The sequence below is a fragment of the Dipodomys spectabilis genome, unplaced genomic scaffold (assembly GCF_019054845.1).
Source record: "Dipodomys spectabilis isolate Male_0828 unplaced genomic scaffold, ASM1905484v1 ptg000038l, whole genome shotgun sequence".
NCBI lineage: Eukaryota > Metazoa > Chordata > Mammalia > Rodentia > Heteromyidae > Dipodomys > Dipodomys spectabilis.
Window position 1 is genome coordinate 1,252,372 of NW_024870715.1, and position 14,184 is coordinate 1,266,555.

The 14,184-nt window shown below is 36.1% G+C and overlaps 1 protein-coding gene across 6 annotated transcripts in view; it reads left to right on the forward strand.

The window, feature by feature from the left end:
* The window catches only part of Strn3 (striatin 3), a 99,588-nt gene that overhangs the window by 55,615 nt on the left and 29,789 nt on the right, over positions 1-14,184 (forward strand). For 4 of the 6 annotated variants that reach the window (XR_006147121.1, XR_006147120.1, XM_042677384.1 and 1 more), the window contains exons 6-8: positions 5,021-5,150; positions 5,898-6,039; positions 11,473-11,583. Coding sequence is in view for 4 of the 6 variants with exons in the window: in XM_042677384.1 (XP_042533318.1) it covers positions 5,021-5,150; positions 5,898-6,039; positions 11,473-11,583 (383 nt within the window). In the remaining 2 variants the exon portion in view is untranslated. The remainder of the gene's footprint in view (positions 1-5,020; positions 5,151-5,897; positions 6,040-11,472; positions 11,584-14,184) is intronic. The other 2 variants (XM_042677385.1, XM_042677387.1) reach the window with 1 other exon arrangement.

Below are 14,184 nucleotides of genomic sequence, written 5' to 3' on the forward strand. Positions count from 1 at the left end.
AGCAGTCTACCACTTGACCCACAGCTCTGCTTCCAGTTGATCACCTCTCTCTATCCCAAAGAGTGGAGGTATATTTTCTGGTAGAATTGACCCAATGATTTCTGATGTTTCACGAAGTAAAATAACTGAAATTTTTTGAGTTATAGTACTGAAAACAAACTGGATGTCTATCATTGAGCATTAAAAGCCTTTGATTTCCAGTTTATTGGCTGATGATCTTATATCTTCTCCAGTAATATGATTAAAAACTAACGTTATTAATAGAAAAAACCAAATAGATAGTGACATCTGGGATATGGTAATAAAATGGCCGCTGTCCTAGTATATAAAAGTAAATTTAGCTGCTGATTTGTTTAGTCCTTCTGAGCAGTTAAAACACCATGGACTAGGTAGTTTACTTCTCAACATTTGGATGTTGGGAGATCTGAGATCATGATGCTAGCATGATTAGGTTCTAGTGGGATTCCTTTTTCAGGTTGCAACTGTTAACATCTCAGTTCTCACATGGTGCAGGGGCAAACAAGCTCCTTCAGGTCTTTTTTATAATGGATCTAATTCCATTTGTTCACTTATTCCTAGTCACTTCGCAAAAGTGCTTCTTCTTTATATTATAACATGGGATCCTGAAATTTGGAGGACAGTGCAGTCATGGTAGTCATGCATGATCTGTCTGAGTTTTTCAGTGCCTCCCTTTTAAGTGTCAAAAGATAAGCAAAGACTTTATAGCTACGGACATTGATAATCAGAGAAAGCAGACAAAAAAGGAACTCACAGAAAATAGGAAACAAAGATTAAATTGTCCTGGAAGGACTGAGAGAATACAATTCTTCTGTAAAACAAATTGAATAGTATTTTTAAAAATATTTTATGAGCTGGTTTTGAGATCATAAAATAAAAAGTGTGATAGAAATTACTTCCTTGAATAAAAACTAGAAGGTAAGGTTGACGGACTCTGCTTGAGCAGAGAAAAATAGGGCTGAAAAGGTAGGGAAACTCAGGATCAGTCCAGGGGAATCAGTGTTTAGGAGTTTCAGAGAGAGAGAATAGATAAAATGGTCTCTTCCTCTCTCCCCCCTCCCCCCCCCTCCCCCCAGTACTAGGGCTTGAATTTAGGGCCTGAACACTGTCCCTTAACTCTTTTGTTCAAGGCTGGCACTCTAGCACTTGAGCCCCTGCTCTGCTTCCTTCTTTATGCTGGCTAATTGGAGATGAGTCTCTTAGGATTTTTTGTCTAGGTTGACGTCCAACTTTAATTCTCAGATCAGCCTTCTGAATAACTAGCATTATAGGCATGGCTGTGAATTCCCAGAATATGTTTCTGGAATGTATGTCCAACTTTATTTATTTCCACATTGAAACTAACCTTCCCAAATACTTCTGGGCAATAAGTGCAGGGATTATCAATATAAAAAGTAAAAATTAAGAAGAAATCCTGAAATCTTGCCAGTGTAAAAGCAAACCAAATTCAAGAAATTTGGAATTAACATTCAAAGCTAGAACGTAGTATAATAATACCTTCTGGATTCTGAAGAAAAGTAAAGTGATTCCATTTAGATTTGTATGCTGAACCAAATTACTATATTACTTGTTTAAGTAAGATACTGACACATTCCTACATTAAGATCTCTGATTTATTCATCTTTTCTCAGAAAGCAATCATATATACCAAGGAGGACAGTGTAGACTCCAAGATACTTAAAATCAGTGTAGCATGGAAGCAATGCAAAGAACTTTCAGAAAACAATAGAATGAAAAAAGAGAACAGTACTAGAAGCAATGTTTCTTAGAAAATAATGTAGTTAGTGTGAAGCCTCATGTATTTATAGATTCTGAAAGGTGATAAACAATTTCAGAATGTTATAACATCTTTGAAAATTAAAAACTACTACCACCACCTACGAGGCAGATATTTTAAGAAAGTAAAGGAAATAGAATTGTTTCTAACAATTGTAATGTTGTAATGTTGCCATAGAATATTTAGCCAAAACCTAATGGATACAACTATATTTCGGTTGGGTATAGAAGTGTGGGAATGAGTTGAAAGCTGTAAGGGAGCTAAATCTTCCAGAAATAGCTACCTAAACTGGGTGTTGGTGGTTCATACCTAACAGCCCTACTCCAGAGGCCCGGGTCTGCAAGCTAGAGCAGAAAAGTCCTTAAGACTCTCCAAAATAGCCATCAACTGGAAGAGGTAACACTGATTTAGGTGCATTATATTCATAAATTCACATGTTGAATTGAATCTATGTTGCGCAACTACTTAAATGATTTTTAAAATCCAAAGTAAGGCTGAGTGTAGCTCTAGTGGTAGAACACCAGCTGAGCAAGTAAGCTGAGAAAGCTCCAGGCTGGGAGTTCCAAACTGGGGATCAGCAAAAAGAAAAAGTAGCAGTCAAAGTATGTTTTTTAGAAGAAAAATAAACAACATAGGAAACTTCTAAAACAGTTTTCAAAGTGGGTTGGCTGTTTTGTGTAGGTATCAAAGATAAAGAAGGAAGGTATGGCTCAATTACTACATGCATAGCATGTGGAAGGCCCTGAGTTCAAGCTCAGGTATCTCCTCCATCCCTCTCTCCTCCACAAACAAAAATAAGTGGAGAGTGGCCCTGGAGACTTAGTTTACTTATCATAAGGTAAAATTATTTAGAACTTTGTTGCTATTTCCCACAAGTATGTTGGGGAAGGGGGCTGCTTGAATTCAAGGCATGGGTGCTGTCTCTGAGCTTTTGTGCTCAAGGCTAGTGCTCTTACCATTTTGAGTTACAGCACCATTTCCAGCTGGTGGTTAATTGGAGATAAGAATCTCATAGATTTTGCTGCCTGGGGTAGCTTTGAACCTGTACTCAGACTCCCACAACTATTTTATAGCAGAACTTTTGTGTATGTGTGCACACATGTGTGCTTATGTACATGTGTGCATGTGCATGCCTGCTTGAGTTTAAACTCAGGGCCTGGGTGTTGGCTCTGAGCTTCTATTGCTCCAGGCTTTCACTCTACCACTTGAGCAACAGCTCCACTTCCTTCTGGAAGTTTATTAGAGATGAGTCTCATGGACTCTCCTGCCCAGGCTGACTGTCACCTGAGATCTTGGTATCTCAGCCTCCTAAGTATCTAGGATTATAGGCGTGAGCTTACAGAATCAGCTGTAGCAGAACTTCTAACAAAAATCTACTGACTACATGATACTACTACATGATAATGGCTTTGCATCATAATTTCAGTAGAGCCCTGAAGTGATCTGACAATACTTTATTCTTTACAGTCCAACTTCATATTTGTTCTGCATTCAGCCTTGTAGTTCTTCACATTTCTTCCTACCTTTTATAAGTTTCCAACTACATTCTGAACTATATTCTAAACTCATTCCTTAATTTTAGTCATTCTCCCTCCTGGGTTTATAGCACTACCTTATTTTTTTTGTACATGTGTGTATGTAAATATACATACATATGTATGTGGGAAGCATTTCCTCACAGATTGCTCACATATGTAACATCTTCCAAACATAAACCCTGATTGTCTGGACTCTCTAGGAATGTTTATATAACAACCTTGGAAGGTGACAAACAGTTGTTCACAGAAGCTGTGATTTAGACACTCTTCATTTGCAGCATCCATCTGATTCTTCCCCTATGCTAACCTTGTGGAACTTGAGGGCAAAAGGTTTTGTGTGATTCAGTCTTCTGACTTCTAGAATTCTGAAACAATAATGAGCTAGATTGTTATCACTGATTTTTATTGAGATTTAATTATATGACTTAAAATGATTTTCTCCCCACCTATAGACTTTTATACTCTCCTAATAGTCTCTCAATTCTTTTATTATTGTCTCAGAGAGCAGAGCTTTGGGCTCAAGTGTTCTTTTCTAGGTTGTGTTCTTACTGACTTTTTTTTTTTTTTTTTTATTTTTTGGGTCCAGTCATGGGGCCTGAACTCTGGTCCTGGGCACTGTCCGTCAGCTCTTCAGCTCAAGGCTAGTGCTCTACCACTTGAGCCACAGTGCCACTTCTGGCTTTTTTCTTTTTTGCTTATGTGGTGCTGGGGAATCAAACCCAGGGCCTCAGGCATGCAAGACAAGCGCTCTACCACTGAGCCACCTTCCCAACCCCTCTTATTGACTTTTAAAGCCATGCTTATGTTGCTATATCAGTATAATTTAAAAACTGAAAACAGGCTTTTATCGCTTGATAGAGACTCTAAAGGACAGCAGTATATAATTCGTCAAAATTCAAAATGTAAATCCTCATTTACCAAAAAAGCTGTATTTTGTTGTTGTTGTTCTATAATTGATACGCTAATTTTTTTTTTTTTTTTTTGGGTTGGTTGTGGGGCTTGAACTCTGGGCCTGGGTGCTGTCCCTCTGCTCAAGGCTAATGCTCTACCACTTGAGCCACAGAGCCGCTTCCAGTTTTCTGCTTGTTTATTGGAGATAAAGAGTTTCATGGACTTTCCTGCCCAGCTGGCTTTTTTTGGGCAAGCACTCTACCACTGAGCCACCTTCCCAGCCACTTTTTGTTGGTTATGGAACTTGAACCTTGGGCCTGGGCGGTGTCCCTGCGCTCTTAGTGCAAGGCAAGTGCTTTTCTGCTTGAGCCACAGAACCACTTCTGATTTTCTAGTGGTTAATTGGAGATAAGAGTCTCACGGACTTTTCTGCCTGGGCTGGCTTTGAACCATGATCCTCATATCTCAGTCTCCTCAGTATCTAGGATTATAGGCATGAGCCACTAGTGCCCGGCTTCCAGGCTGGCTTTGAACCACGGCGTGATCCTCATCTCTCAGCCTCTTGAGTAGCTAGGATTGCAGGAGTGAGCCACTGATGCTGGGCTGTGTAGCTGTCTTCAAATAGTTTTATAATAGGAACCAGAAGACTGGGTTGTAGTGACCTCAGTGATAGAGTGCATGCCTCACATGTGAGGCCCTGAATTTGATCTCGTAACATATTGTAAAGAAAGAGTTAAAATAGAAAGGAAGAATTTCCCATTGTAGTAGTTGTAATCATTTTTTTCTCTTTCTACAGACCCTCTGGTGATGTTCTTGAGACATTCAATTTTTTAGAAAATGCTGATGACAGTGATGAAGAAGAGGAAAATGACATGATTGAAGGCATCCCAGAAGGAAAAGATAAACATCGAATGAATAAACACAAAGTAAGTAATTTATTTTTTACATTCTTTTTAATTGTTTTTAACAGGTCACTTGAAGGTATAGAAGAAATTATTTGTAACATTATTCACTAATTGGGCAAAAAGTTTTTTTTGTTTTTGTTGGTCGTGGGGCCTGAACTCTGGGTCTGAGCACTGTCCCTCAGCTCTTCAGCTCAAGGCTAGTGCTCTACCACAGAGCCACTTCCAGCCTTTTCTGCTTATAAGGGCCTGAGGACTCCAGCCCAGGGCCTCATGCATGCAAGGCAAGCACTCTACCACTAATTTTTTCTGCCCAGGAATGGCCTCAGACTGCAATCTTCCTACCTATGCCTTCTAGATAGCTAGTATTAACAGGTGTGCACCATCATACTGGCTGATATGTTGAGATGGTGTGACTTTTTGCATGAGATGGCCTCAAAATGCATTCATTCCTTCTGATTTCACCTCCTGAGTAACTGGGATTAGAGGCCTGAGCCACCATGCATGCTTGACCTAAATAGTTAACTCTTAATAACATTTCAGCCATTAGTACTATGTTGCTTAGCTCACATCATACAAATGGTCTTGGTGCTATACTATTGAACCTCGTTTTCCTTGTGAATTACACATTAAATCTAAACTTTTGATCCAAGAACTTAAAAATGAATGTGTCTGTGTTCTATATGAAAACATTAAAGGAGCCCTTTAAAACAGTATAAAAACAGTATAAAACAGTATAAAAATAATTCTTGATTTATGTTCTATTAACAGATAGGTAATGAAGGTTTAGCAGCTGACCTAACTGATGATCCTGATACTGAGGAAGCATTGAAGGAATTTGATTTTTTAGTGACTGCTGAAGACGGTGAAGGAGCTGGAGAAGCACGGAGTTCAGGAGATGGCACAGAATGGGGTAAGGTGATTTAAAAGAAATTGGGGGTGGGAGGAAATCAAAATTTTCAAGATGGATTGTTATTAAACATTGTATATGGATGTATGTATGTGAATGTATGGTGACAGGTAAAATAAGAGCAAGGAAAGGGACATTGAATAAATTACAAGTTATTTTATGTTAGTTTACTTAGATTTGATAACTAACTTGATCAATACTGCTTTTGATTTTTGAAATTCATCTTGATTTAATGTTGAAATATTCAGTTAATATAAAAATTCTTTCTTTTTAGCACTTTTCTTCTAGCATCACTCATTTTTAAACATTCCTGTTATTTAATTTGGTAATCTAGGCTTCAAGAGAATTTTAATTCTTAGGAAACAGACACATTATCTAATTTATTGCTGCTGATACTGATAGCCCCATATTAAGCATAATTTAATGTTAATTAAATGTTTTTACATATAATATTCAATGTAGAAATGGTAGGGACCATGTTTTCAAAGTAGTACATACTCCTTATTATTGGGAGACATTATATAATCCAAAACCTCATGAAAGAGACAAACAGTTTCATCTGTACTGAGTTTAAATCCTCACTAGAAGCCAGGCATTGGTGGTTTATTCCTGCATCAACTGTCTTAGGAGACTGAAACAGTTATGGTTTGTGGCCAGCCTGGGCAGAAAAATCCACTAGACTTCATCCCCAATTAGCCAGCAGTTTGCAAGTGGAGATGTGATCCAAGTGGAAAAGCACAAGTTGTGAGCAAGAATACCAAACAAGAGCCTGCAGCCCAGAGTTCCAGCCCCATATGGACACCAAAAAAGAAAGAAAAGCAGTACAAAATACAATAAAAGCATAAAAATATTGTAGGATAATAGCTGATGTCTAGTTTTTATTGATAAGTTTTAATTGATGTTCATTCAGTTGTCACTTAATATCAGCATTTTACATAATAGAACAGTAGAAATCAGCTTTATTGGAGTTTTACAGGCTTTGTTAGTACATAAAAGTTTAAATTTAAAGTGTGTCTGTCCGTCCATCCGCCCATGCGAGCGCGTGCGCGCGTGTGTGTGCACGCGTGCGCAAGCACACCTATGTCCTGGGGCTTGATCTCTGGATGCTGACCTTGAGCTTTTGTGCTCAGGGTTATTGCTCTACCTCTTGAGCCACAGCAGCACTTTTGACTTTTTGGAGGTTAATTGGAGATAAGAATTTCATAGACTTTACTGCCTGACTGGCTTCAAACTTGGACCCTCAACTCTTCAGCCGGCTGAGTAGCTAGGATACAGGTGTGAGCCACCAGTACTTGGCTTATTTAATTACCTTTAAGAAGATATATTACTAGATTTTTTTAAAAAGTACTTTGATGATGAGAAACATGCTTAGCTTAAAAAAATGTTATGCGTTGACACTGAATATTGCTAATAGCAAGTGACTGACACACACACACACACACACACACACACACACACACACACACACACACACACACACACACACACACACACACACACACACACACACACACACACACACACACACACACACACACACACACACACGGACTTTTTATTTAAAAATGAATCTGTTTCTCCAAAGATTTGGATTTTATTAGCAGTATTGTCATTGTTTATAATAATTTGAAAGCCTCATTTTTAGATTTTCACTTATCTTTAGAAATAAGCACATTTTTTTAGAGACATATTAATTCAAAGCCTGAACTATTTAATGTATTTTTGTACTGTTTTGAAAATGGGGCTGGGAAGGTGGCTCAGTGGTAGAGTGCTTGCCTTGCATGCATGAGGCTGTGAGTTTGATTCCTCAACACCACATAATCAGAAAAAGCCAGAAGTGCTGTGGCTCAAGTGGTAGAGCGCTAGCCTTGAGCTGAAGAGCTGAGGGACAGCGCTCAGGCCCAGAGTTCAGGCCCCACAACCGACAAAAAAAAAAGAAAAAGAAAAGAAAATGACTATATGTTTTATTATTGCTCAGAAGAAACGGTAAGATTTTTAATATTATTTTAATTTCTGTATGCAGCCCATTAAATGTTGAAAATCTTTTTCTAATAATTCAGAAATATATTTATTTGTCTTGAATATCATATAATTATAGAAGTATATATTTACATATATTTAATAAAGTTTATTGAGGATCTGTTTAGCTAAATCTTGTTATGCATCCATCCCTAAAGTTGCTAGACCTTTAATTCTTAATCAGAAGGATAAGCAAAGGTTTCAGGAAGTTAATCAGAATGAAATGGCATTATTTCTTTAATAGTAAAATATCAGTATGTATAGCTAATTGATCATCTTACTATAAATCACTTTTAAGAGAGGACTTAGTGAATAGCAGCCATTTCCTTTTTATTCTCAACATTTCTCCTTAAGTAAATGGAGATTACTAACAAGGCTTCTTACTTTCAGATGACACCAGAACCTTTGAGCAATTTCAGTTTTGATGGAGAAAAGTCCAAAATGGTTCAAGTAGTTTCTTTACATAAGGAAAAAGCTGTCTAGATATTTATATAATACGTTGTAAATTCATCATTTTTGTTCAGCAAGTATTTTGTTAGTTTTTCTGAAGACAACAAATGTATAAACATCTTTTTTTATTTTTCTTTGATGGGTTTTTTTTTTTTAGCATAAATGAGCAAATTTTCAAATTCAAATTAAGTCTTTTAGCTGGGCACAGCTGGCTTACAGTTGCTACTAAGGAGGCTGAGGATTATGGTTTGAAACTATCCTGGGCAGGAAAGTTCCTGAGACTCTTATCTCCAATTTAGCTCCAAAATATGTCTATTGTGGCTCAAGCAGTAGAGCACTAGTCTTGAACAAAATAGCTCAGAGACAGCGCCCAGTTCCTGAGTTCAAGCCCCAGGACTGGCACCAAAAAAAAAGTCTTTATCCTAACATAATGCAGTATTAACCCATAGTTATATAATTTATGTAATATTTTATATATTAGCATCTTTTTAGTTTTCTCTAATTTTAAATTCTTTTGTCTTCTAAAATTTTTTCTTGGAAAGCTTATTTCTTTATTATCTATATTAGAGAGCTAATATTAGATAGAGTTGAATATTAGTAATTATATGTTCTCATATACAAATTTTTAGTTGACATCTTCCCCTCCACTCCTCATGGAGACTAGCCATTTTAAGTATATTTAATTTCTCCTACTCTTTGAAAGTATGATATCTGAATGTTTGTAGTACTACAAAATAAAATTAGTACCTGAGTGGGGATTTGTTTAATATTTGTATGAAATAAAATTAGTTATAAATTATGCTACACTAGGAATTGTATAATTCTTCTGCTTTGGTAATCAGAATTACAATGATAGAATTTTATATTTTTGTGGTTTTGATTATTAGGCGTCAACATTTTTTGTGTGTGCATGTTTGTTTTGTTTTAGACAAGAGTTCCCATGATTGATTCAACTTCATTTCTTGGTATTCCCCTCCCCCTAGATTTTTTAAAACAAGATTAATATGTAGAAGATTTTGCTGCTTCTTCCCTTTTGCTCTTATCTATTTCTTATAAGCAATATCAAATCAGCTGTAACTTACCAGGCAAGTTTCAGGATATTGTTTGTGCATATATTCATTCACCAACCTGTTCTTTGCACTGCCTTAGTTGACCTTTGTTTTCTAGATTTGAGATTATCTTGCAAATATTTGTTTTTTTCTTAAGCTTATCTTTTTTTCACTTTTGCTTTTTTCACTTCACTCACTTTTGCTAATGTTCCTGCAGCTATTCACAGCTTCATTCTCACTAAAAGTTCTTGTAGAATACAGTTCGGCGATCTTAGTTAAACATTTCTAATTTTCTTACAAAATTTTGTACCATGTAAATGAGGTTTTTGGTCTCAGATATAAAAATTTCCTCAAAATGTTTCAATTTGATTTACTTCAAGTTGACAGTAAGGATTGTTAGCTTTGTTTAAGATGTTCATGAGCTATTCAAGTGGCTCAGTATTTAATGTCAGCACTCTGAAAGCTGACAGGAGGATTTTTCAGAGCCAGCGTCTGGCTTCAGTGAGAATTCTGTCTACAAAAAAACTTAACACACATGTACATAAATTATACAGTACACAGGTTTTAGATTACATTGTTATTGGCATATTCAGATTTACATTTACATGTAAATGAGTCTATTTAAATTAGTGTAAAAGTTTTAGCTTTTCACATTGACTACTAATCATCATAGATGTAGTAAGAGAAAAGTCTTAATTGTAGGAGACTCGAAGGCTAGTAAATACGTGAATCTGAGTGATGTTTAAATATGGCAGCATTTTATGTTTGCTACATAATAGCAGTCTATAAGAAAAAAGGACTTTTAAAGTACAAGCTTTATTCTTTAAGTCTAGAAGGTAGAGGGGAATTAGAATATACTGAATTATCAAAAATTTACTGATAACAAAAATTTTATACATTTCCACAGAAACAGCCTCAGTGTTTTGGATTAATTTTTATAGCAGAGTTATTTAAACTCCTAGGTGTTAATCTCTGAGTATTAAACTTCTTTAATAATATGGCTGCTTTAGAAATTCAGATGATGTAAAACCCTCAATACTTTACTTAAAATAAAAAATTAGCTGTTTGTGAAAAATCTTTTTAATGTTTTCCTCTAGTTTACTATGAATAATTTTTCAAGTACAAGTATTTACTTAATATCATAGAGTTACTCATCTAAAATAGTTGGTGTCGTTTTTTAGCAGAGTTGTAGTAGTACGTTTCTAATTTTCCATGCTTATCATTGCTGATCTTACCCTGAAAAAAAAATCAATTCTAAGAAAATTCTTCAATGGAATTTGAGTTTTGTTTTGCTTTGTTTTTTGCTAATCTTAGTTGTAGACCAATGGAAGAAGGTAATAAGATGTTGAATTATTTGGGTAGAGTGGGGTCAAAGGTAGGATTTTTTGAATGCTTTGTGTTAATTACTTGAGACATATTTTGGAACTATGTGTGTGTATTATATCCAACTAGAATGCTTCTCCATTAGTACAGTTACTGTGTGCATGCCAAACTAGTGTGACAGAAGGTGCATGATCTACTTTCATCAATGAAATGGCACTGACCTTTCCAGCTTGCACTTTTATGATTAATTCGCATGTAATTCATTCATTTGCTTATACGATGCTGGCTGAATAATTTTATTAACATTTTTATAAAGATGCAGTGATCTATTTTTTAGATTTCTGTCAGTCCATTGAAATAATAGCCTTCAAATTTATAATACATAAAAATGAAGCACATTTAACTGTTGTTTAGATATTTACAAAATGAGCATTTAGTTTAAGTTGTAAGTACCAAAACTGAGACTGCACCTTTAAAGTATTTTGAGTACATGCTATTGAAACATTTTTGTTATATAAAGCTATAACAGTTTACTGCCCACAGCTTGCATTGCCAACTGCTGATTTGTTTTCTTTTAATAATATGCTGCATGTAGATAAAGATGACCTGTCCCCAACTGCTGAGGTTTGGGATGTAGACCAGGGACTAATAAGTAAACTGAAGGAACAGTACAAGAAGGAACGAAAGGGGAAGAAAGGGGTGAAGAGTAAGTTCAGATTCTGACTATTATACTTTTTGTATGTCAATATTGACAAAATAATTCAACTCTGTTTGTTGTTGTTGTTGTTGTTGTTTCAAAAAGGGGGCAACTAACTTTAAACTTTGTCTGTTGTATTATTGAAACTTGGTTAAAATTCAAGATGTATTAATTCAAGTAAAAATAACTTTAGGATAGGGGCGGAGAAAACTCATAAAGATCGAGTTTTTTTAAATTTTAAAAAGTTTGCCAAATTATAAGAATATTGGCTTTGGAATTTATAGTAGAAGATTATTCAAAAGGGAAAAATGATAAATTAATCTATAATGTGTGCACTAAAAAAGCTATATCTAGATTACACTCATCCAGATTCCATTTCTTAATTTACAATCCTTAAAATAAGTAGGAAAGTTTTAATTATAATTTCTGTTTATGACCACAGATAACACCCACTCATGGGTAGTGTTTTCTTGACTATTCTAGAAAGGAAAAACCATGGGAGGAGGGGGCAGGGGTAGGGAACTGATTAGTGATGATAGTTAAGATTATCTAGCCAATAGCTAGAAATAGTTGGGTACCTGGGTATGTTTTTCACTATGTCATAATTTGACTACTGTACTATAGCAGTATTAAGTGCTGCTTTTACAGAGCAAAGAAGTGATTCATCGCCTTTTTGTGAATCAAATTCAAAGCACCCACATGAAAAACGTCTTCAGACACATGGTAAACAGAGAAACCTTGTAGCCTCTCTCTCTTTTCCCTCCCTCCCTCCTTCCCCTCCCTTCCTTCCTTCCTTCCTTCCTTTTTCCTGGAACTAGAGCTCTAGCTTGCCAATGCTGCTGTGCTACCCATATATATGAGTTATACCTCTACTTCTGGGAAATCTTAACTTTGAGCCAGCTATTGAGAAAATAGTGTATGATGAAAGCAAAAACTTTGTAGACATTGTTTCATATCCCTTTCTCTGATGACAAATATATTCATTTGTAAAATGGTAGGTGGGTATAATGTAGAAGCTCAGGGACAGTTTCCAGGTTCTGAATTCAAGCCCCAGGACTGGCCTCCCTCCCCCCAAAAAGGTTTTTTTGAGTACTTTATTTATTACTGTAGAGGTATAAGTGGAGTTTTGAGCATTTTGCCTGTTATACACATTTTCTTTTATGCTAATTTATGTTACTGCATGTGAATAAAAGGATATCTTATTCTTTAATGAGTTTCATAGCATATTATGATTTGCTTATTATATTTAGAAATAATAATTTATTACCATGCTGATATGTTCAGTTTTAACATCACTTACCTATAGAGTATGCATGTTGTATATGAAAGTACTATTGCATGATTGAATTAGCATAGCAAAAAGGTATTTGATTTTTAGGATTAAGGTTTTTTAAGAAGTGAGGTAGTTCATCTTAATATTGGACTATTTTATCTGTTTTATTTTATATGTTATCATATGCTCCCTTAATCTGTGAAAGATTTCTTTAGAAAATATTAATTGATGTTGCTTCTAACTTAAAATAGAAGTATTATATTCAATTTTTAGATAAGGGACCTAGATCCTTTTGAAGCTTAGAAATAAAGTAATACAGGCACCAGTGGTTTAGGCCTAAAATCCTAGCCATTCAGGAGGCTGGGATCTGATGATTGGTTTGAAGCCAGCTCAGACAGACAAATCCAAGACTCTTATCTCTAATTAGCCAGGAAAATATTGAACTGGAAATGGTGCTCAAATTGCAGACCACATCCATGATCAAAAAAGTCAACTGAATGGGACACTAGTGGCTCATGCCTGTAATCCTAGCTACTCAGGAGGCTGAGATCTGAGGATAGTGATTCAAAGCCAGCCTGGGCTGGAAAGTCTGTGAGACTCTTTTTTTTTTTGGGGGGGGGGGGCGGTCCAGTCGTGGGGCCTGAACTCTGGGCCTGGGCGCTGTCCCTCAGCTATTCAGCTCAAGGCTAGCGCTCTACCACTTGAGCCACAGCACCACTTCCGGCTTTTTTCTTTTTGCTTATGTGGTGCTGAGGAATCGAACCCAGGGCCTCATGCATGCAAGGCAAGCGCTCTACCACTGAGCCACCTTCCCAGCCCGAGACTCTTATCTCTAATTAACCACCAGAAAATGGTGCTGTGGCTCAAGTGGTAGAGCACTTGCCTTGAGCTGAAGAGCTTAGGGACAGCGCCCAGGCCCAGAATTTAAGCCCCACAACTGTCAGGGGGAGAAAATAAAAGCCAACTGAGAGCGCATAAGGCTCTGAATTCAAGCCACAGTACTGTAACAAAAAAGGATAGAGGGTAGATAATAAATACACCCAAGGTATTTTTTTTTTCAGTTACAAGTTTAAAATTTTAAGAACATGTTTAAGAAATACTTGAGTTGAACTGCAATTAATTTCAATCTTCATAAAATTCCAATTTATTGTTTTTTCAGTAGGGATATATACAACAGTTTTAAATTTATGCCATTTTAGCATACCATAAAGAAACAAAATTTTAAGCTAATTACCATTCTGATTATTTCTTCAGCTCTTCCAAAACACGCTACCCGTGAAACAACATTTAGATCCTATAATATGTGAAATGAGTGAAAGGGAGTGTGATTAAATCAG